The sequence below is a fragment of the Suricata suricatta genome, chromosome 3 (assembly GCF_006229205.1).
Source record: "Suricata suricatta isolate VVHF042 chromosome 3, meerkat_22Aug2017_6uvM2_HiC, whole genome shotgun sequence".
Lineage (NCBI taxonomy): Eukaryota > Metazoa > Chordata > Mammalia > Carnivora > Herpestidae > Suricata > Suricata suricatta.
The window spans coordinates 118146230-118171100 of NC_043702.1; the positions used below are offsets into that span (position 1 = coordinate 118146230).

At 39.1% G+C, this 24871-nt stretch overlaps 1 protein-coding gene and 1 long non-coding RNA gene across 8 annotated transcripts in view; one reads left to right on the plus strand and one right to left on the minus strand.

Moving 5' to 3' along the window:
- The window catches only part of DCAF6 (DDB1 and CUL4 associated factor 6), a 137681-nt gene extending 114814 nt beyond the window's left edge, over positions 1-22867 (plus strand). For all 7 annotated transcript variants that reach the window (XM_029934971.1, XM_029934973.1, XM_029934972.1 and 4 more), the window contains 5 exons: positions 10132-10270; positions 11933-12089; positions 12746-12834; positions 15145-15250; positions 22403-22867. In XM_029934971.1, the coding sequence (XP_029790831.1) occupies positions 10132-10270; positions 11933-12089; positions 12746-12834; positions 15145-15250; positions 22403-22467 (556 nt within the window). In that variant the 3' untranslated portion in view covers positions 22468-22867. The remainder of the gene's footprint in view (positions 1-10131; positions 10271-11932; positions 12090-12745; positions 12835-15144; positions 15251-22402) is intronic.
- Positions 19891-24350, minus strand: LOC115288043. Its single transcript, XR_003906790.1, has 2 exons — positions 23152-24350; positions 19891-21997 (listed from the first exon to the last, which is right to left on the minus strand). It is a non-coding gene; the product is annotated as an uncharacterized LOC115288043 (long non-coding RNA).
- Between the last annotated feature and the right edge of the window lie 521 nt (positions 24351-24871).

Here is a 24871-nt window from a genome sequence, read left to right on the forward strand (position 1 = left end):
AGCATCCAACTTTTGATTTGGGATCAGGTCATGATTCCAGGATTGTGGGATTGAGCCCCATGGCAGGCTCTACAGTGAGCATGGAGCCTGCTTAAGATGCTCTACCTCCCTCCCCCACCTCTTGCTTCCTCTCCCTCCCTTCACCCCTATCCCCTACTCTCTCTCTTTCTCTCTCTCTCAAATAAAAAAATAATAAATAAACCTGGTTTTGTCACTTTTTTTGAATTTGCTACCATTAGCAAAATTTGGTGTACAGTGATATCTCATGGTCTTGATTATCATTTCCCTATTTACAAAATGTGATTATGCATCTCATTTGTTTTTTGGCCATATACAGTTTTCTACTTGGGTTGTTTTTTTTTTTTTTTAATGTTTATTTATTTTAAGAGGGGGAAGGGCAGAGGGAGAGGGAGGGAGGGCGGGAGGGAGACAGAGAGAGAGAGAGAGAGAGAGAGAGTGAGTCCCAAGCAGGTTCCACACTCAGCAAAGAGCCTGACTCAGGTCTCAATCTAATGAATGTGAGATCATGACCTAAGCCAAAATCCAGAGTTGGACACTTAACCTACTGAGCCAACCAGGCACCCCTCTACTGGGTTGTTTTAATTGAGTTATTTTTCTTTTCCATGTTGACTTAGCTTTTATTATTTATGAAGGAATTCTTTATATATTTTTTATACTAATTTGCTATCACTTACAAGTATGTAAATATTTTTACTGGTTTGTGCTTTTTCTTTTTACTTTAAGCAGTCTTTTGAGAAACCATTCTTAATTTTAATATAGTTGAATATATCATTCCTTTATGCATATAATTTTCTTTTAAGAAATCCTTACCCTGGGATTCAAAAAAATTGAAAATTTTCTTTTAAAGTTTTCTTTTGACAGTTTAAGGTGTTAATCCATCTGGAATTATTTGTGATGTATATGTGTACCCCTTTAGTTAACCCTGTTTTACCTGTTTATTTGTTCAATATTGAGTCTCCCCAGGGAGCTACTATGCTACCTATGTCATAGTACAGAATTCCATATAAACACAGGTCTGTATCTGGGCTCTCCGTTTTGTTCCATTGGTCAATTTGTTTGCCTCTCCATCAATACCATAGTTTACTCTAGCTTTTTAATCTTAGTATCTTCTAAGTCTCTTTGTCTCTTTATTTTTTGTTAGACGGGACTTGGCCATTCTTTGTCCTTTGGTCTATTTTATGATCAACATTTTACGTTCTACTTCTGAGTCATCAGAATATGATAATAGGTGTAATAAACCCCTAAGTAAATTTGGAGAAGTGATTATCCTCTCAATATTCAGTTATCTCTACATTTACTTAGGCTGTTTTAAAAAAATGTCTTTCAGTAACAGGTTATTTTTTTTTAATGATTACTTATTTAGAGAGAGAGAAAAAGAGGGCATGGGCATGAGTGGGGAGGGGCTGAGAGAGAAGGTAGATAGAGAATCTCAAGCAGGCTCTGCACTGTCAGTGTAGCACCTGACTTGGGACTCGAACCCATGAACCATGAGATCATGACCTAAGCTGAAATCATGAATTGGACGCTTAACCTACTAAGCCACCCAGGTGCCGCAGTAACAGGTTATAATTTCCTATGAACAAGTTTTGCCTATCGTTTTTTTTTTTCATTTCTTTATAGATACTTTCATTTTTGTTACCATTGTAAATGAAGATTTTTTTTAAGCCTATACTCTTTTTATTTCTTAACTCATACTCTCTTAATAGTTTGTTGCTGGTGTTTAGAAATGCAATTGACTTGTATAATGATCTTAAATCTACCCAAATGCTTTTCTGTTTTATCTATTAATTGGCACATAAATTCCTTTCAGTTTTTTTATGTTGACAGTCATATCATTGCAAATAGGAGTTTTCCTTCCTTTATTTTATTCTTATTGCTTACTATGGTAAGCAATTGGTTAATGAGGATAATAAAAATCACCCCTTGCTAATTTTGAAAAGAATGCCTACATGAGTTTATTTAGATTGATGTTTCAGGGTTTTTGTAGTTAGCATCTATCAGGTTAGGGGGCTTCCCTGCTGCCCTAGTTTACTAACAGTTTTTATCATAAATAAGTATTGATTTAATCAAGTACATAACTTCATCTATTTTTTCTCCTTTAACTGGATTATATAGTAGATAACACTTACATATGTTCTAATAAACAGTCTTTAAGGTGTGTCTTATGACCCAGAATATAGTCTATATCGGTGTATGTTCAACTCAAGAAGAATGTGTATTCTGCTGTTACTGCATGGCGTAGTCAATAGTTGTCCATCATATCCCGTGGTGGTGTTGAGTGCCACTATAGCCTTACTGTCTGCCTCCTGAGTCTGCCCCTTTCTGAGATAAGGGTGTATAAGTCTCCAACTATAATAACGGATTCGTTTATTTCTCCTTGTGTTTGTCAGTTTTTTTTCCTCGTGTGTTTTGACCCTCTCTAGATAGGCACATCCACATTAAAGACTGTTCATGGAGAATTGACTTCTTTGATGTTATTTAATGCCCTTCTCTATCCCTGATAACTTTGCTTACTTTGAAGTCTGCTCTGTCTGAAAGAAATATAATTAATCTTGCTTTCTTATGTTTAGTATTAGCATGGGATGTTTTTCTTCCATACATTAACTTTCAATCTATATGGGTCTGGGGGCGCCTGGGTGGCTCAGACGGTTGGGCATCCGACTTCAGCTCAGGTCATGATCTCACTGTTCATGGGTTCAGGCCCCACGTCGGGCTTTGTGCTGACAGCTAGCTCAGAGCCTGGAGCCTGTCTTCAGATTCTGTCTCCCTCTCTCTCTGACCCTCCCCTGCTCACACTGTGTCTCTATCTCTCTCAAAAATAAAACATTAAAAAAAATTAATCTGTATGGGTCTGTATTTTTAAGTGGATTTCTTGTAGACAACAGATAGTTGGGTCATATTTTCTGATCCACTCTGATAATCTGTTTTTTAATTGATGTATTTGGAACATTGACACTCAAAGTGACTATTGATATAATTGGACTAATGTCTATCATATTCTTTATAGTTTTCTCTTTGTCCTTCGTTCCTTTTTTTTGGTCTTTTCCTTTTTTTCTGCCTTTTGTGGTTTGAATTCAGCATTTATATGATTCTATTTTCTCTCAGCATATCGGCTGTAATTCTTTTTTCAGTAGTTTTTAGTGGTTGCACTAGAGTTTGCAGTGTACATATACACCTAGTCCAGTCCACTCTCAAATCATACTACACCACTACAGGTAGCATATTATATGATAACAAAATCCTGATTCCTTCTTCTGTCTCTTGTATCATTGCTGCCATTCATTTCACATTAATATAAGCATACATAATTATTTATACACATATATTACATCAACATACATAATGGAATACATTATTGCTATTATTATTTTGAAGAAACTATTATCTGTTGGATAAACTAAAATTAAGAAAAATGAATGTTTAGGGGCCCCTGGGTGGCTCAGTCGGTTAAGTGTCTGACCTCATCTCAGGTCATGATCTCGTGGTTCGTGAGTTCAAGCCCTACATTGGGCTCTTCTAACAGCTCAGAGCCTCGAACCTGCTTCAGATTCTGTGTCATCCACTCTCTGACTCTTGCTCACTCACAGCCTGCCTGTCTGTCTGTCTGTCTGTCTGTCTCTCTCTCTCTCTCTCTCTCTCTCTCTCTCAAAAGGAAATAAACATTAAAAATTTATTTTAATTAAAAAAATGAAGTTTTTATTTTTTTCACTTATTCCTTCTTTGATGTTCTTTGTTCATATAGATCTGTATGTCTGATTCATATTTTTTCTTCTCTATGAAGAATTTATTTTAACATTTTTTACAAGGCAGGTCTACTGGTAACAAACTTCTTTGCTTTTTGTTTGAGAAAGTATTTCTCATTCACAAGAAGGATAATTTTGCAGGGTACAGAATTCTAGGTTGGTGATTTTTTTTTTCTCTCAGTGCTTTAAATATTTCACTTTGTTCTCTTATTGCTTCATAGTTTCTGAGGAGAAATTGGATGTGATTCTTATTTTTGTTCCTCTCTAGGTAAGATGTTTGTTTTCCTCTGGCTTCTTCCAGGATTTTTTTAATCTTTGATTTTCTGTATTTTTAAAATGATATGCCTAGGTATAGGATTCTTGTTTGGTTTGCTTTGTTTTATTGTTTTGTTTTGTTTTTTGGTTTGAGTTTTGTTTTGTTTTGTTTTGTTTGGTGTTTATCCTGCTTGGTGTTCTCCAGGCTTCCTAGATCTGTGATTTGGTGGTCTGACATTAATTTGGGGGAAATCTTAGTCATTATTGTTTCAGATATTTCTCTTCTTTTCTTTTTTTTTCTGCTCCACCTTGTATTTCCATTACACTTATGTTATATATCTATTGTAGTTTTCTCATTGTCTGTGAATATTTGGTTTGTTTGGGTTTTTTTTTTTCAGTCTTTGTTTTCTTTACTATTGAGTTTTCAAGGATTCTATTGAGATATCCTCTAGGTCAAAGATTTTTCTCAGTCATATCCAGTCTATTAATAAACCTATCAAAGGCATCCTTCATTTCTATTACAGTGTTTTGTTTGCTTTATCTCTGACATTTCTTTTTGCTTCTTTCTTAGGATTTCCAGTGCTCTGCTTACATTGGCCATCGGTTCTTAACATATTGTGTACCTTATCCATTAGAGCCCTTGATTAATTATAGTTAAATTATAATTGTTTTAAATTCCTGGTCTGATAATTTGAACATCCCTGACATGTCTGGTTCTGATGCTTGCTCTGTCTCTTGATATATATATGGTGTACTGTGTAAAAGGAACTGCTCCAAACAAACCATTAGTAGTGTGGTGGTAAGGTGTGGGGAGAGGAAGCATTCTACAGTCCTTTGATCAGTTCTCAGTCTTTTAGTAAACATACTTCTCTGGACTTTACAAGTATTCTTCAGGTTATTTTTTTTAGTTTCCTTTAGGTGGGCTAGAATAACAAGGGTCATTCTATAGAGAGCTGTAGTTAGCTCTTTCCCTCCCCTAGGTTAGTTAAGGTCTGATAATATCCCAGCACATTAGGCTCTAGTTAACTAGTTTCCACTAAGAGCAGACCTTATAAGAAGAAGAAAATACCCTGGCATATTTCAGAATACTTCCTCTTCCCCTCTCCCTGCCAGAAACTCAGGGGGATTGTTCACCAGTACTTAGTGTGGCAGTCTGGTCTGGCTCCTGGAGGTAAATCTGAAAATATTTGGAGGGGGTGGGGAGCTGTGACTGGCATCCCCTGGAGTTCATTTGTTTGTTTTTAATATAATTTATATGTCAAGTTGATTTCCATATAACACCCAGTGCTCATCCCAACAAGTGCCCTCCTCCATGCTTATCACCCATTTCTCCTCTCCCACCCCCCAGAGTTTTGAACTCTTAGAGCTGTCCACACTGAGCCTCCAGCAGTCTCTCAGTCACAGTTCAGGTGTTCTTACCTTCAAGTCTCTTCTTCACTAAGCTATGACTCCCTGTTTGCCTGTTTTCTCTCTAGTCTTAGGGACAGCAGTGTGCCCTATGTCCTCCCTTTCTTACAGATCCAAAAAGAGTTGTTTATTTTTCAGTCTGTTCAGCTCTTTGCTTGTAAGTTTGGAGTGAGGACTTTCAAGATCCTTACATATAGAAATGGCTTAAACAATCTTTGTATTCTTAGGATAAACCTAACTTGATCATGATGTATTACCTTTTTGATACATTGTTGGGTTTGATTTGCTAATATTTTGTGAAGGGTTTTTGTATCTATATTTGGAATAAATTTTTTTCTTATATTTTCATGATCCTATTTTTGGTAAAAAGTTATCCTAAGCATAAGTAGAAAAATATTTCCTATTTTACTTTTTGCTGGTAGGGTTTGTATAAACTTGGAATGGTCTTTTCTTTAAAAGCTTAGTAGATTATACCTGTAACACCAGCTGGACCCAATGTTTTCTTTTGGAGATTTTTTAAGTATTATTTTACTCCTTTAATAGCTATAGGACTATTTGCATGATCGCTTTCTTTAGTCAGTTTTAGGAGATTTTTTTTTAATGTGTCTGTTCATCTAAGTTTAGAATTTTGTTATTATACTGTTTTTTATTGTCTATTTAATTTCTGCTGTCTTGAGTTATAATGACCTTTTTATTTATAACATTATTTATTTAAGCTCCCTTAATTTTTTCTTCATCATCATGGCAGAACTCTATATTGTTATCTTTGTGTTTTTTATTTCTGCTTTTTCTCTCTTTATTGTTTCCTTTCTTCTATTTCCTTGAGATACACACACACACACACTCTTTTTTCTCCATTAGTGAATTTAATCTATTTAAATCTATCACTCTGGCTATGTTTAAACTTGCTTCGAATGTCTTCTGATTACCCTGTTTCACTTATTTATTTTTTTATTTTCTTGCCTTTTTTGGAATTGTTTTATCCTTTTTTTTTTTTTTGGTTTTGGTTTTTATTTTTTCTCCACTGGGTGGGATTTATACTCATTATTTTGTTCATTTCTGAAATTTCATATGCTTGTTTATAATGTCTTTTATGACTTTTAAATTGTGTGCCAAACTAGCCTAAGCTTGTATAAAAGAATAACTAATATTCCCCAAAACAACTTTGCAAACAGTAGGCTTTTAATAAATATGTGTTCTTCGTATGTATATCATTTTGATCATATTTGCAGAGTGATAAATTACAAATTTTCTTCAGTGACCAATACTTTTTCAGTGTATTCATTTTAATATCATTTCTTTAAAACTGTCAGCTGAGCTGGCATTACCTGATTGTATATGTAGATATGGCATCCACTGTTACTTTTTATTCTCTAATTTGAAATTTCTGCACTTGAAGCTTTTTCTCTTCAATAATTTTCCTGTAGTGAGATAGTGGTAGGGGCCCTGATGTTAGATCAGAACTGTATAATACAAACCAAATAACTTGAGATCCAGATTTTAAAATTAGGATGTCAGTGCAAACAAATACTAAGCGGTAAATTAGACCATAATGTAGAGCTAACCTTTAAATGAAATGAACATTTCTTTACTAGTTCTTCATTATTATCACTTCATTAATCATTTAGCTTTAATTTTGTCCACACATTTTAAGTAATTTGAGCTTCTATCTAAATTCACAATTTGTAATACAATTTATTTTTCATTTATAGCTCTAAGGCCGTTGGTTTGTCAGCAAAGTTTCTTCTGTTTCTTCTTCTACCTGATATTCTGCTTTCTTAGCAAAAGAGTTTTTTTTCTCTATTGGTGTTTTGCTAATCACATATTTTTAACTGATTCAGAGTGACTTTTATTTTCTCCCACTCCAGGAAAAAAGAAAGATCTGACATATTATGGGGTTTTGTTTTTTGTTTTTTTAAGAGCATTTGAACGCTCAACCCTTCGTATTACCACCTCCCATTCAGAAAACCAGAATAAACTAAATATGTCATCTTTTTGCCTGGAAGTTTGAATTATATCTGATTCTAAAATGTATGTGTATCCCCCTCCCCACTTTTATTAGATCTGTAAAACATAGGATGAAGCCTTTAAAGCACCTTTAAATAAGCCTGTATAACTTACAGTGTACCATTTTATGAAAAAGAAAATACTTTTTATTATAAAAGCAGGGGTACATAATTGTTACATAATTATTTTAGAAAAATGTTACAATTTGGTGTCTGTTTTCTAGACCCTTTCTATGTATAAATGGAATGTTTTCCCCTAAGAATTACTCCTTAACATATGTTACAGTTTTGGCAATATAACACTAACATTATTCATGTGGGTAATTTACGGATCTTCCTTATCTTTTTTAATGGTGGTGTAAATATTCCAATGTATGGATGTAACATTCTTTATCCTTTCCACATGAATATTTAGATTATTTCCAATCTTTCTCAAAGTAGTACAGCAAAAATTTATATTACACATATAATATGTAATTTGTATATTTGCTTACATTTTGTGCAGCATACATTCTTTAAAAGTAAAATTGAATCAGAGCAAATCCATTTTAAAATTTCATAGATATTAATTTTTAGTGAACAGAAATGCAATATATTTGCTGATGGGAGTATAAATTGGTGTAACCACTTTGGAAAATTGTTTGGAAGTATCTATTAAAGGTGAACATGCACATGCTCTGGCCCAGCATTTTACGTCTAGATATATACTCAGCAGAAATAGGTAAATGTGTTTGCCAAAGACATGAACACACATTGATAGCGCTAATTCAGTAATCAAAAACTAAACAACCCCATGTCCACTGAGAGTTGAATGAATACATAGGTCATTAACATATTTATACAAAGTAGTATTCTACAGCAAAGGGGGTGAATTAACTACAGCTAAATAAAACAACATGGATGAATCTTACAAACATCACGTTGAGCTAAAGAAGCTAGACACAAAAATATGTATCCTCTGATTCCATTTAATTAGTGTTCACAAACTTGCAGAGGTAATTCATACTGTCAGAAATCAGAATACTGATTTTTTTAAGGGGAGAACAATGGTGGGAATGAAGCACTTAGCAGAATTCTGGAATTCTGGTTATGCTCTGTTGCTCCATACTGGTGCTGGTTACATGGGCTTGCTTCATTTGTGAACATTCTTTGTGCTACATACACAATGAATTCACCATGCCTTCCTGTGTATGTGTTCTTCTTCAGTAAAAAATTTGCAGTGAAGGAGTTCTCTTTGTTTTTGATCTATACAACTACTTCCAAACTCCTACCAGTAGCATCTGTTTGTTTTTGTACTCCTGGCAGTCTGATAGACATTAAAGTATTTTTAATCTGATAGACGTACAAAGAGGTCAAATTTTTTTAATGTTTTTAATTTATTTTTGAGAGAGGGAAAGAGAGAGACAGAGTATGAGTGGGAGAGGGGCAGAATCTGAAGCAGGCCCCAAGGCCCTGAGCTGTCAGCACAGATCCTGATGCGGGGCTTGAATTCACAAACCACAAGATCATGACCTGAGCCGAAGTTGGACACCCAACCAACTAAGCCATCCAGGCGCTCCTTGATTTTTTTATTTTTATCTAATTATAAGTGAGTCTCAGCATCCTTGTGTATATTTACTATTAATTTCTTCTATTATTTCCCTACTCCTGCCCTTTGCCTATTTTTCTGTTATAGTGTTCATTTTTCTTACTGATTCATAGACCTTTTTGGTCTATTATATGTCAAAATATAATGTTCAAAAAATTTTTTTAATATTTATTTTTGAGAGGCAGAGAAACAGAGCGAGCAGAGGAGTGGCAGAGAGAGAGGGAGACACAGAATCTGAAGCAGGCTTCAGGCCCTGAGCTGTCAGCATAGAGCCTGATGCAGGGCTCAAACCCACGGACTCAAGAGCATGACCTGAGCTGAAGTTGGACGTTTAACTGACTGAGCCACCCAGGCACCCCAAAACACAATGTTTTAAATAAATTCAAACTAACAAATTTATTAAGTATATCATATGTTAGGAAAGTTTCTTCTAATAATTAAATTAGTCTTAAATGGAGCCCAGTATTCTTCAGTTTCCAGCTCTGTAGCCAACTCAGTTCTGAGGAGAGTAGAATCTGCCTCATCAGCTCCAAATGTATAGTCTAATATGGACTCCATATAGACCAGAATCCATTTGAAAGTCCTTGTTTTATTGTATATACTTAATTTTCTCTTTTTCTTGACTAGTCTGTTCTTTGTTGCGAACATCGTTAAACAAATACTCAAAACAAGTTTACCCACTAAATGTTGCCCTTTGTTTCTTCTTGTTTCTCTCTATGCCTTTACATTTCCTAATATGGAGAAGAGAAATGATACTGAATAGGATTTGTTATATTGTAGTAAATTGCATATTAATTTTACCTATATTGTTTTTATAAAGTAGCCTTTTAAAAACCAGTGTGCCGCATGCGATTTCATTTACTCTCAACCAGTACCAAATTTCTAAGTGATCTTTTCACTAAAATATTTTTAGTAACTCAACTAGTCTGATGTAGTCTCACTGTTGTGTCTGCCTTTTTATGCTTTGGTTGGGGGTGCCTTATTGAGATAATGTTTAATTTAAATATTTTCTAGACTTTACCGTATTTTAATGTTCCTTGTTTTCACTCTGTAGTGGCCTGTGGATTTTTTTCATTTATTTTTGTTTTTTCTTTTAATATGTAATTTATAGACGCTCTGCTGTTGCCCGCATTCAGGAGTTCTTCAGGCGGAGAAAAGAAAGGAAAGAAATGGAAGAATTGGACACTTTGAACATTAGAAGGCCACTAGTAAAGATGGTTTATAAGGGCCATCGCAACTCCAGGACAATGGTACCACCTGTTCATGGCACTCTTTGGAGAAATTGCAGATTCATAATATGAATTTTTTCCCGTAACAATCGTCTTATGTTGCCAGTGTGCTTCCAGTATAGCATTATTTTACCTTAACAGTTACCTCTTACCCAAACATGGTTCCTTTAGTCTTAGAATATATTGTCAAAGGCCATTATTGTTTAAAGAAAATTCTGACCTACTAAGGAAATATTGTAGAATTGAAATTTTTTTAGCTGGTACAAGTAACTCTCTCACCCTTGCTGTTTACCTGCCTAGTAGATTTTTTTTAGCTTGTATTAGCGTCCTCTGTTGGTTTGGAGAGGATGATTTAGATATATGAAATCCAGGCTCATTGCAAAACGTAGTCCAGTTACTTTAATTATAACTCTTCTTAAGATTGACAAGTGAAGATGTGTTTTAATCACTTTGTCTCTCTAGACTTTATTGTTCACCTTTATGAAATAAGAATAGACTAGATGATCTCAAAGATCTTTGCAAGTCTTAAAATCCACAAGTCTATACACCCAGTGTGATCTTAAAATCTTGCAAGATGATTAGCATAATTGTTAACTCTGAACCATTCATATTTAGAAAGTGTTGTTCTGACATATTCTTTGAGTTATCCAAAAGTACTTATAGAATTAGTTTTTAATCTGCTTTCTTCAGAGTCAAAGCAAAAAGTTGCATTGTGGGAACACCTGCTCATTCAGTAGAATGTGTGATCTTTAATGTCAGGGTCGAGTTCAAGCCTCACATGTGTGTAGAGCTTGCTAGACAAAAAAGTTTTTTGGGGTAGTGAAATAATTAGCTCTCTCTATAGATATCATTTGTAGTATCAATTTAATCATTCTAAACAATGCTTATTAATAGAAGCAATCAGTGTACATTTCTTATGTTTTGTGGTTAAAATTTTGGATGAAAATAATTAGGGACAGGAATGGAAAAAAAAGTAAAGATAACAGTAGTGCTAAGTAACAACAAAACTGGCTTCCCCTTTTGTTTTGGCAAAAATAGCAAAGTAGCAGCTGCTGATGAAATGATTGAAAACATCCTGAACTACAAAGATTTTGGATGGCTCATTGATACGCATCCACTGAGAAATGGTGCCATAATCATTCCAGTATATCCTATTCCTTTGTCTCGTTGCTTCATAGAAGTAAATAAGTTTCCTTTCTCAATTATGGGAGAATAGCTAATAAAAAGATTCGTACGTTTTGTTTTTTGGCATAAAGCAAAATACAAAAAGGAACCATTCATTTTTTCCTATGAACTGTTTTTACTATAAACCTAAAATGGAACCATTTTTTAAAAGGTCAGCAACACATATAGCAGTTTCCATTACATTGTCCCAGTCCCAGAAATACCATTCATTCATTTAGCACTTACTAACTCAGCACCTGCTGTTGCCAAGTACTGTTTTAGTCCCTATAAATACAGCATTGAACAGAGCAGGGTCTCTGTTTTCATGAGGAACTTTTCTTTACTTAGTGCCACATCATGCTTGCTGATAAGTCTGTATGATTTTAAAGTAATAGAAGACAAAAGTTGTCTTCTATTTTTTATTATTTTCTAATATTTTCAATTGCAGAATAGAATAAGTCTTTGTTTTAATAACTCTGATTTGAGTTTTCTTATAATTTCCTTTTTCTAAACCCTTAGATAAAAGAAGCCAATTTCTGGGGTGCTAATTTTGTAATGAGTGGTTCTGACTGTGGCCATATCTTCATCTGGGATCGTCACACTGCTGAGCACTTAATGCTTCTGGAAGCTGATAATCATGTGGTAAACTGCCTGCAGCCACATCCGTTTGACCCAAGTAAGATGGCCTTTTATAAGGCAAAAGCTAGAAATCCATATATCAGCTCCAGTTTTTTTCTATTTTTTAAGATAAAAATAATGCAAATTATCCTAGAAGACAGCCACTAGAGTCAATTATGACTCTCATTGGGTTTAAAACAAAAAAATACTTAGAACCTTCTTTTGGAAGAAAGTATGGGGAAGTAGATTATAAAGTAGTTTATCCTCCTAATATTTCTTCTAAGTTTAGCACTTGCAAGAGCTTTGGCTGACTGAACTTTGTGCAACTTACCCAAACTCAGCCTTCATGCCTTTTTAGTCTTCACATTTCCAAGTTAATGTACCAGAACAGAGGAGCTTGGCTTGTTCTTGCCTTCCATTTGACATTGCCCACGTTTCTCATTAAAAAGTAATGGACAAGAAAGAAATTTGAGTGATTTCAAGATGGTCTTAAAATTATGTTCCAGGGTAACTTTTAGGAAATCTTCAAAATAATATTTTCAGTTAAAAATATATGAGTACAATTTCCATTCCAGCTCAGTTTTACTGTACATATACATATATGTCTGTATACACACGCATGCATATATAAATACATGGACGATGTATAACGTATATGCATGTCTTAATGGCATGTTTTCATGCTTTATATTAATATGCACATTTTATTTCTAGTTCTAGCTTCATCTGGCATAGATTATGACATAAAGATCTGGTCACCACTAGAAGAATCAAGGATTTTTAACCGAAAACTTGCTGATGAAGTAAGATTTTTACTTATACTTATTATAGAGCATAGGTCACTTTATTCCTGAAATGCTTTCTTAAGAAGACTCAAAGCGGCTCATTATTAGTTGGCAACAAGTTTATTTAGTTAAGGAGGTCGAATTTTAAGAAAAAAAAAAATAATATGCCTATAATACTAGAGAAGTAAAAATCAAAATATTTTGGTAATTATAATATTGATCATTAGTAGTACCAGATTAAGTGTTATATTATAGTTTAAGAAAAACAGATGGACTATCTGTCTTTTGCAATGAAGAGTCATTTAAAAAACCTTCTGTCCTTTTATAAGAAAATAGTTTTACTTTGGCTGTCCTCCATAATCACAGCCACATAAGTATCAGAACAAATGACTGGGGAATCTTCTTTTTTTTTTTTTTTTTTTATAGTTCAAGATTTCTTCAGCTCCTTGTTAAACCAACAGCTTTCAAATTGGGTTTTGTGAAGCTCTAGGGTTTTTGTGGGATGAGAAGAGGGAAGGAAGATGACACAAATGCTAAATTCTGGGCTTTTCCTCCCTAACTTGAGCTGGGTGGGATTTTTATTAGTGAGTTTTCATATAAAATTTCTTATGAAAATAGGGTCCATGGCATTAATCAGCTCCTGACTTAACTGTTGAGTTTCTGAGAGTAGGTGAGTGTAGCTCAAGTAGATGCTGCACTCTCTTAAAAACATAAAGTGAGGGTCTGTTACTCAGAAATATTAGTTGGAAAGCCAGAGCTCTAGACCAGGGTTGACAGTTCACAGAACACTTCCCACATCTGCTTCCTAATAGATGTGTATAACTTCTGTGTCAGGCACAGTACTGAATTTTATTTTTTTATTTTTATTTTTTAAACATTTTCTTAATGTTATTTATTTTTGAGAGACAGTGTGAGCAGGGGAGGGTCAGAGAGAGAGAGGGAGACACTGAATCTGAAGCAGCCTCCAGGCTCTGAGCCAGCTGTCAGCACAGAGCCCGACACGGGGCTCGAACCTTCGAACTGTGAGATCATGACCTGAGCCAAAGCTGGATGCTTAACTGACTGAGCCACCCAGGTGCCCCTAAACATTTTTTAATGTTTATTTATTTTTAAGAGAGAGAGAGAGACAGAACATGAGGTGAGGAGGGCAGAGAGAGTGAGACACAGAGTCGGAAGCAGGCTCCAGGCTCTGAGCTGTCCACACAGAGCCTTATATGAGCCTCAAACCCACAAACTCGCAAGACCATGACCTGAGCTGAAGTCAGATGCCCAACCGACTGAGCCACCCAGGTGCTGTACTGAATTTTAAAAAAAGAAAGAAAGAAAACCTTCCCTCAGAGCTTATAGACCCATGGGAAAGACAGACTTGGGGACAGTCAGCCAGAATGTAGAGAGGCACACACAGTGCTCTGGAAGCCTGTGCACAGTAGCAGAGGGGCTTGTAAATGGGGTTGATGGGGTAGGGGAGTCTTCGCAGAGGAAGTATGAATTGGAGTGAGTTCACCAGGCAGGCAGGGAGCTAAGGGGTACTTGAGATAAAGGATCAGCATGTTCCAGGGTGTCCTAAGGTAAATAATGACCCATTGGTGAGTGGGTAAGAAAGCAGCTCCCTGGGGCAAGATTATAAAGGGCCCTGGGGTGTCTCATGAGTTGAAAGTGTGTAAATCACTGGGGAACCATTGATGACATTAGCATCTTTCTCTTACTCTCATGCTTTACTTTCTTTCTGCCTTTTCTCCTTTGCCATGCACTTTGCTGTTCCTCTTTCTTTTCCCCTTTGCCTAGGATTATACAGTAGATCCCTAGGTATTTATGGATATTCATTTAGTCCTATTCTTGGTACTTAAGATACAATTCATTGGTAACTCTTAATCCAAAACTTTATTTTTCAAGATTACTTTGCCTCAGTCAAGGTAACATTTTCTCAAGAGATCTGAGTGACCCTGGGATAATAATTTAACACCACTCCGTCACTAAGAGCATCAGCTCTGCCATAGGGGGAAGTAATGAGCAGACACTGGGTACACTGCTCTGGGAAACAAGGTACAAGAAAAAAGTCATTGAATTCTTGAATGTTTTAAGCAGCCTCAAGTGTAACCTTTGTCTTTCTGCCAGGTGAAAGAGTAGTGTTCTGTGATGTTACTCCCTCATTGCAAGTTAATTACCTGGCATCAAGTAGCCTGAAGGTGGAAATATCCACACCATACATGTAAGGAATGAAGTAATTCCTCTTAGGACCTGCTAAATTTCTTGCTGTCCTCCTAATCTTCATGGGAAAAGTGCTGTTACTTCATTGTTTCTGACATGGTTATTTAATTTGCCTCATAGGTTATAACTCGAAATGAACTCATGCTGGAAGAGACTAGAAACACCATCACAGTCCCAGCCTCTTTCATGTTGAGGATGTTGGCTTCACTGAATCATATCAGAGCTGGTAAGGACTGTCATTGTATTATTCAAACCATTGTTATGTTTGAAAAACATGCTATTATTTAAGATCTGCTTCAAAGTGATTTGTATAATTTCTTTTAACCACAAAATGAGGGCAAATGTAACTCCTGAGATAGGAAGTCTGTGAACCCTTGTTCTTAGTACAGTAACTTACTTCCTCATGAACCAAATTCATTGAAAAGTGTCCAAATAAAAAGACAAAGTCACTTAAAAACTTTTATCAGCACCTGAGGGCACCTGGGTGGCTTAGTCAGTTAAGCATCTGACTTCAACTCAGGTCATGATCTCACAGTCCATGAGTTCAAGCCCCACGTTGGGCTCTGTGCCAACAGCTCGGAGCCTGGAGCCTGCTTCAGATTCTGTGTCTCCCTCTCCCTCTGCTTCTCCCCCACTCATGCTCTGTCTCTCTGTGTCTCTCCAAAATGAATAAACATTTTTTAAAAATGTTTTAAAAACTTTTATCAGTTGTGCTTCTTTTTTCAGAGTGGAGGAGCATACCATAAACCTTATGATACGTTATATAGTAAGGTACCCTTTCGTGGTAGATTTGGTCAAAATTAATCCTAGCCCAGACAAAAATAAGTGCAACATGCTACTGCAAAGGTTGAAACAGATACCTCAGCCATGGGATTTAAGTACTTTTTGTTTTCGATGATAAACTGTGAGGTTCAGTGCCAAAGAAACACAATATGTATATATTACAATTAATATTCAAGAAGGAAGTGAATTTAATCAATCTGTGTTCATAACAGTAGAAAAGATCCCATATCCATTATAAACAAAGTACACTTATCAAACAAAACAGCATTTGCAATTCTTCACTGAGTTCACAAATTAAGAGTCTTCATATGTTGGGTATTATCTATTATAATAATAACAACGGCCATCATTTCTAGAGTACCTGCAGTGGGTCAGGAACTGCACTAGTCTTTCACAGATGTTTCCTAATGAGCTCCAACCTTCACAAAGTCAGTTATTCGTAATAACACAGCTGAAGAGTCTAGACGTGAAAATGACTTCCACGAGCTTACTCTCCTTTGACCTCGAAAGTTCATTTGCGGGAATACACTCAGATCAGGAATATGACATGCAGCCCTCTGGGTGATCTGATCTCAAGATTCTTTTCAGGCTCATTCACAGCATTTTCTCCTTCTGTGTCCATTCCATCCACTCTGGTTCTTTCTGAATTTGGGGGCATGTCAGACTCTTTTCCACCTCAGGATCTTTATCATCACTCTGTCCCCTCCATCCTCACTCTTCCTTAGGGTCACTTCTGCTTATCCTTCAGATCTCTGGAAGCGGTGGATTACATATCACTTCCTCAGAGAGAGAAGGGACAAATATTCCAGGCAAAGAAAAGAATATGCAGCATTTTTCAAAGTCCTGGCAGAGAAAGTGTGGAGCACATGTAAAGAACTGAAAGAAGCTCATATGAGGCGGGGAGAAAACCATCACATTGTAAATATTAACTGCTACCCAGGAAAGAATGAAAGTTTCAGATGATCAAAACAAAATAAAAAATAAACACAGAACATAAGCAGAAAATGTTAGTAGTCCAACAAAATATTTTTGCAGTAGCTTTTAGGCTCCCATATTATTACATTAATAACTGATATTTTTAATCCATTTTCTTCAATAACACTGAGTAACCCTTAAAATTCATCCATTTAGATTTTAGACATGAGAAGGCAGCATTTTCTAGAACATTTGCTGATTAGGATTCTTAAAACTCGCGTATTCATCTGAAGAGTTTATCTGGTGAATGGCTCTTCCTCAGTTTTTCTGTAGAAAACCTTTCTTCTCTATCTGTGCAGAATCTGTTTTGTGCAGGTGCTCACGCGGCAGTGGTCTGTTAGCTAACAGCGGCTACTGCCCCCTTTGATTTGAGGATTGAAGAAGCTGCTCATGCTGTGAAGGTTCCCTTGCCTCCAGTTCTTTTTGCTGTCAACCAAAAACGCTTTCTAAAAACACTTTGTAATTGGGTTAGTCCGCTCACCCTCTTGCTTCTCTTATGTAAAAGACTGGAAAGAAAAACGTACCCAAGAGTTGTTTTTATCCTTAGGACATCAAGTTATTCGATGAGTCAGTGTTTCACCCCTTTCCTCTCCTTCCCTCCTTGTCTCCAGTATTTGGAGTGTCAGGAGCATGTGCGGCTTCAAAGAGTCAGTAGTGGACTGCGATCAAGTAAGCCCAGGCCAGCCACAGAAGAGTGCAGCGCCCCCTCCCACCCCCTCTTCCTCCACGGGGCTTCCGGGGCTTCCGGGGAGGTCCGGGGACAGGGACTGGGCAGCCTCTTCCTGTGAGGGCTGTGATCTTCACTTCAGGTCCCCGGTGGGGCCTTGTAAACTACACATACTTGGGTCCTATGCCTTGAAGATTCTTACCCATTTGATGTGAATAGGGGTTGAGCTTCTGCATTTTCAAAACAGCATCCAAAATCATTCCCATGAGCACACCACTAAAGACTGTGGTGTCTGCTTTAGTTGGGGGGCCCCTAAACGTGGGGCAATGATCAGGTAGAAGCTGGGGGAAAAAATTCACCTGAGGCAGAACAAAGGCTATAGAAGTTTATTGAAAATGTGGCGGGGAGGCCAGCAGAGGAGAGGCTGTCTGCAAGGAGGGAGAAGGTGAGGAGGTGTGGCTGCTGTGGGATTTTCCCTTAACCGGTAGCTGTGCCTGGTTGTAAGCAGCCAGTTGGTCAGTTAGGTCCTGTGGCTGTTTCGAGGTGGGCTGCCTGGTGGGCCTCTGTTTGGCCAGGTGGTCACTGTGGGCCCTTAAACAGTCCATTGCTCAAGGCTGTTTGCCTAAAAGCGGCCTCTACAAAGACTTCTAGGGTAGACCAGCCACTTCTTGAGATGTAAAGGCAGTTCTGAGACCCCTAGAAATGGTAATTATGTGTTTAGACCATTCTAAACTCTTCTAGAATATCTCTGTATTAAGTTCTCCTATGCCTCTCATGTTCTCAGGATAGAGTCTGGATGCCCTGAGGCATCACTTGACATACTTCCCTTCATACCTCTGGACCTTGGCCCATGGAGTTCTAGATAGCCGTGGTGTCCTCCGTGATTGGTCCTAGAGCCTGATATCACACTGAGCTCACAGCACGTATCCAGTCATGCACAGATTCACTCCCTCAGCAATTATGGTAACATTACTTCCGAATAATACCATATTCACCTGCCCTTAGTCTCCCTGCTGCCACCCTTGCCTTCACACAGTCTGATTTCCATACAGTAGCTGGAGGGATCTTTTTAAAAACATGGGTCAGCAAACTTTTTCTATAAATGGCAAAACTTTTAACTATTTTAGGCTTTGTGGGTCACTTAGTGTCTTTTGCAGCTACACATCTCGGACGTGGTCGTGTAGAAGGGGCCACATAAAATACATAGATAAATGGGTGTGGCTCTGTTTTAATAAGACCTTATTTGCAAAAATAGGCTATGGGCTAGGTTTGCCCCTGAGTCAGTTTGCTAGCCCCTTTTTTACATAAATTAGGCTTTGTCACTCTGCTTAAAATTCTTGGGGGATCCCCATTGCTCTTAAAATCAGACCTGGTCTGCCAGGTCCTACATGACCTAAACCTTGCCAGCCTCTGACTCCCACTCGTTCCAGCTGTCCTGAAGCACACCGCATTGTAGCATGCTGGGCTTGCTTTCTGCAGACTCATCAGGCTTCTTAGCACATTCAGACCTTTTCACTACTTCCTTTGCCTGAAGGACTTTGACCCTGAACTGAAAGTACAGTTGAGCCCTTGGCTCCAGTGTCACCTCCTTAGAAAAGTCTTATGTATACATTTCACCCACTGTGACGTTGCTTCTCGTGCCTTCTCGAGCTCTGCCTCTCATTCACCCACTCTGTTCATTGCCTGTTCTCCTCAAGTACTCAGAACTTTTCACTTCTTTATCTGTTGCCTTGTTACAAATTAAAGGAGAAAAACATTGGCCGTCTTGTTTTCAATTTTTCTCCTTTAGAAAGTGGTCTTGTTGAGAGCAGAGATCTAGTTTGTCTTATTCGTAGCTGAATATTTAACTCCTGTAACAGTGCCTGGCACGTATTTGTTGTTCAACGAATGTCTGTTGAATAAATGAATGAATTTCTGGTGTTAAATCTCTAGTTAACAATGAGTCTCATATTTATTCTTTTTTTTTAATTTTTTTTTATGTTTATTTATTATTGAGACAGAAACAGAGCACGAGTCGGGGAGGGGCAGAGAGAGAGGGAGACACAGAATCCAATCTGTGTTGACAGCTCGGAGCCTGACATGAGGCTCCAACCCACGAACTGCAAGATCATGACCTGAGCCAAAGTTGGATGCTTAACCGACCCTATTTATTCTTTTTCTTAAGAAAATAAATAATTTTGTGAAGGATAGTTTGGAAAACAGCATAGTATTTTTGTAGAACACAGACTTCCTTTGGGGAGTTGTTTTCCAATCTTAGTATCTCTTCATATTTCCCCAACCAAAACTAATTTCCTGAGGAAATATTTCTAACAGAATAAAAGGGACTATATCACAAATGTAAACCTTTACAAAAACAATTTGGTGCTGTTGCAGGATTTCGTACCTCGGTACCCAGGGTTCCTTGTCTCGCAGTTCCGAAGGATGACGAGGTGGACACAGAATGAGCTGTAGGCAAAAGTTTATTTGAGTGTAATAGCAGAAAGGAAGAAGAGTATGGAAGCTCTCTTGACAGAGGGGACATTCGAAAGCCTGTGACTATAGGCAAGGGCCTTTGTGTAGAAGTTTCTCTGGTGGCTTCCCCCCTTCCCTTCCCTCCTGTTCTTCTCAGGCCCCACCCTTATTGGCTGGACAGTCTAGGTGCTGGGTAGTCCATTCCTGGTTGACTCAGTTCCACTGTATGAGGAGTCAGACTGGTCACACTGCCCCTCCTGTAACACAGGTTTTATGGGTTGCTTTTTTAGTTAGGTATTTTGACTGTCAAATCCCTGAGGGAAACACAAGGGGGAGCGGCGGGGTGGGGTCTGTTACATTCCTAAGTGGGACCTTACGCCTATGGGGGTTTGCTGTAGTCACATGCTCCCAGCATTGTTCCAAAACATATATGTTTTTCTGGATGCAGAGACTCCAGGTCCTAACCTTTCCCTCTCTGCCTATTTTATCCTACCTTTTCCTATCATAATATTGTCGACTTTAAAATCAGTGGATATAGAAGCAATTCTTTTTTTCAGTTTTCATTTAAAAGAACAGTGTTTGTCAGGCCTCCTCGGTCTGTAACTGCCAACCAGAGATCAGTGGCAGCATTGAGCTGCTGTGCAACTTCCCTGCCTCAGAGGTGGGACTTCATGAACAAAAGATTTCATTTATTCTTAGAATTTGGGCTTATGTTCTGAGAGAGAGGACTCTGCAGTGATTGTGAGGGATTTGAGAAAAGAACCACCACTCCGTCCTCTTCCTCATTCTAGAAGCCACTGTCAGTTACTCACTGACCTGTATTAGACACTCTTGGCCCTCACTTGACTCTTTATGGCTGCTTTAGACACTGCAGAATTCTAATGTCTACTGCAAACCCCCTGAGTAAAGACCGTGACAATTCCTGTTAACCCTCCATCTCCCCGTCTTCATTCATAGTGTGACAACCAGAAAGAATCTGGGTAGGATCCTACGCATTGGAAATAGGTGGACTCTCCTTCCTCGTGCTTCCAACAGGACAGGATGGACTTGTTGAGTGGAGCCGGTCACTTCCGGGGTGCCCGCTCCCGGCCCCCCACTTAGCAGACAGCACCTTCGTGTTTTGTTCCCTCGTGGAAGCGTATCACACGCTAAAGAGTATAATCTCTTTTATACTAACATTTGTTAAGTAGCCCTCTGTTGATCAGAAATTCTTCCATTGTGCTTAGATTCCTTAGTGGTATATGAAGATCAGTCCAAATCTTATTTTCATTTATTTTGCAAATGTGTATTGAACATTTACTATATAATATAATAGCTAAAATCTGTGTCATTCAGATTATAAATCCTATATATTATTAGTTTGATTTCAAAATGGAATCAGCATAGAGGGGATTTAGTCTCATTCACTTGGACATAAAACATACAGTCCCTTCTGTACCCTGTTCTCGGTGGTGTTGACCTAGGATCCAGACAGAGTTTAAGCCTCTGTAGGTCATAAGTTTTCAGGATTCAGTTTTCTTGCTGTTGACACATGGGACTGAACCTCTCCCCCACGTCCAACCTCAGTGTTCTCCACGTGACCCTGGGGAAGGCGTTCTGTGGCAGAATGGGCTCCATCCTGGTGGGGACAGTGGTTTTATGCTGCGGTCTTCTTCACATACCCTAATGTGACATATCTTAGCAAAACATATATTCATTTATTCCTGTACTAGGCTCTGAGGATATGAGAATAAAGAAAAAATTCCCTTGCCTCCCAGGATCCACTGCCCCCGAAGTCTAGTCTGTAAGAAGACACACAGACTGTCCCTGTAGTTAGGGCCATCTGTATAAAGGACACACAGGGGAGTCTGAAATGTAGAGAAAGGAGCTCCTCATTCTGCAAGTTGGGGGGTTGAAAAAGTCCGGGAAATGTTTCACAGAGCGGGTAGCGGTTTACAGCTGCAGAAGAGGGCAAGTGTCCCGGGCAGAGGAGCAAGACGTGTGAACTGTGAAGGCTGAGGAGCGTGCTGTGTCCACGCGCCAGCTCACACTTCTGTATTCGCTCGAGGGCAAAGACCACAGGTCCGCTTTGACACCGCTGTATCCTTAGCACAACACCTAGAACACAGCAGATACTCAGTTTCTAAAAAATTTTTTTATCAACAGAAATGCAGATCCTTAGGAATGTTCCCCAGGTTCCCCCACAGCCCTCCCCCCCACCCCAGGCTCTAGGACAAACTTGAGTCCGCAGTGGACCGTGATATATCCGGATCCCTACGGTTTTTTTTTTTAATTTATGTTTAGAATTACATGTATATTCAAAGGTACAGTGCTGTTTCCTGTACTTTTATTTGCTTCTAATGGCAAAAATATAGCTTCCCTACACTCAGAGGTGAACTGATGTTTACATGATGATGTGTTGGTATGTATATGTCTTAGTTTTAAACAAAAGGTATCGAAAATTAGTTTAATTATAATACTAAAAGCATTTGTTTTTGTGGGTCTCCTCTGTGTGTTTTCCAGACCGGCTGGAGGGTGACAGATCAGAAGGCTCGGGTCAGGAGAATGAAAACGAGGATGAGGAATAACCAACTCTTATTGGCAAGCACTTAGATGGTCTGAAATTTGTATAAGACACTTATTATATTTTTTCCTTTACAGAGCTTTAGTGCAATTCGAAGGTTATGGTGTTGTGGAGTTTCTCCCTTTTTTTGGGATAACCCGACATTGGTTTGGAATGACTGTGCATGAATTTGGGAGAGTGTGTAAAACAAAACTAGCAAAATGTTTTAAAAACTTTTTGCCATGTATGAGGAGTGCTAGAAAATGCAAAGTGCAATATTTTCCTTAACCTTGAGATATGAAAGCTTGGATCAATGTGGAAGAGTAATTTTCATTATAGTGAAAATGCTGGTTCAAATAAATTTCTACACTTGCCATTTGCATGTTTGTTGCTTTCTAATAAAAGAAGTTGGTTGTTTTAAGATATCCTGAACTTGACTTTTATTTAATGCCTTACTACCTTGAGCCGTTCTCCAGTCTTATCTATAACATAAGGCTCTTTCTCTATTCTTTTCTACATCTGATAGCTTTTTCTTCTGGTTTTTTTTTTTAATGCTTATTTTTGAGAGCACACAAGCAGAGGAGGGGCAGAGAGAGAGAGGGAGACACAGAATCTGAAGCAGTTCCAGGCTCTGAGCTGTCAGCACAGAGACCATCGCAGGGCTCGAGCCCACGAACCGGGAGATCATGAGCTGAAGTCGGACGCTCACCTGACTGGGCCGCCACCCAGGCGCCTGCTTTTCTGTTTTGACTTCTGTGGGCTAGAATCACACAGAGGCTCTTCTCACTTCTCCCTCCAGAGCACATGATCCTCACTTCTTGTCGCCATCCTTCGTGGCTCGTGATCCCCCTTCACCAAGTACAGGAGTTGGGCTGCCAGCCACAAGCCCAGGGCATCCCGGGCAGCACATGTGATGTCCCAGCCCAGCTCACTCTGAGAGCACTCGCCCCTGGGCTTCCTCTCCATCTTCTCGATTTCAGCCGCAAGCTGCTGCCCATCCAGTCTTGTGATTCCGGGTCCCCCTCACCTCTAGTGTCCACCTTCACCCGACTCAGGCCGTCTCCACGCAGGCCTGCATCTTAGGAGCCGAAACCGCTCCCGCAGACGCCACCCTGCTCTCTTCCTCCCTCGTCGTGCTCCTTACACGCTGCTCCCTCCGGCGGGGCCACGGATGACTCACAGGGAGCCCGCAAAGCGTCCCTCTCCCGCGTGGGGACCAGGCACCCACTGTCCGCCTGGCAGTTTACAGTGGCTGCAAGCCCAGGGACACCTACTAAGAGAAGGCAGACGGGCTTTCTGGATGGAAAAAAAATAATGCTTCCGTTGGCTCAGCAACTTCAGTTAGACTTCAACATCTAGCGCTCACCCTGGACAGGGCGCACACGCTTGTCTTCACGTCAGAGAACGTAGTAAATAGTCAATGGGAAAAGGAATTGTCCTGTAGCCAAACAGGACAATTGCATGATTTCCAGAAAGTACAAAGCTCTTTACTTTCTGATTCCCAGTTTGTGATGTGACCTGCTTAAACCACCTGACTTCTCTGGGCTGGTTTTCTCCTCTGTAAGACGGAGGCGCTCCTGTCGCACCAGCAGAGTCTCAGGGGCTGTGTTGGGACCACACGAAACCACGGAGGTTGAAGGGCCTGACGGAACAACTGAAATGAACACCACACGCACAACGCCTCGGCGGGGTTCCTCGCGCTGGAACAAAACCGTAATGGACGTGCTGTCGAGAGGCTGCAAGGCTAGCGGGGCAGAGGTTACTAGGAGGCTCAAGGGGGAGTCAAGAAAACTCTTCAGCTTCTTTGGCTGGAAGAATATAGAAGAAATTTGAGAGACACCTGGATGTCAGTCAGTTGAGCATCTGACTCTTGATTTCAGCTCAGGTCATGATCCCAAGGTCAGGGGATCAAGCCCCTCATTGGTCTCTGCGAGGAGTGTGGAGCCTGCTCAAGATTCTCTTTTCCTCTCCCTCTTTTTTTATAAAATAAAAGAAAAAAGAAAAGAAAAAGAAGAAAATCAAAATTTTGTCTACCCTGGCCCAGACTGTTGGTAGGAGAGGAGACTAGGGGGTGGGCACGGGCCCTATGGGAACTCTGAACTGTCCGTTAAGTTTTGCTGGGAACCTAAATACTTCTTTTTTAAAAAATGTAATAGTATTTGTCAAAGGAGTGAGGCCCCCACTGATTTTGCAGCATCCGGGGCCGTTTGTTACAAAGGTGCAGGGTGGGCCAGACAAGCAGACAAGGCAGCAGCAAAGGGCACACGTGCTACAGAGGCACGGTTGACACGTCATGGTCACTTCCAGGACTCACTGTGTGTTGGGGAAGACCCCTGCAAGTCCGACAAGTGGACCCCGGGGCTCACCTGCTGCTCCGACCCAGGGTCAGGACCTCAGTGGAGCAGGTGCGGGAGGCGGGTGAAGGTAGG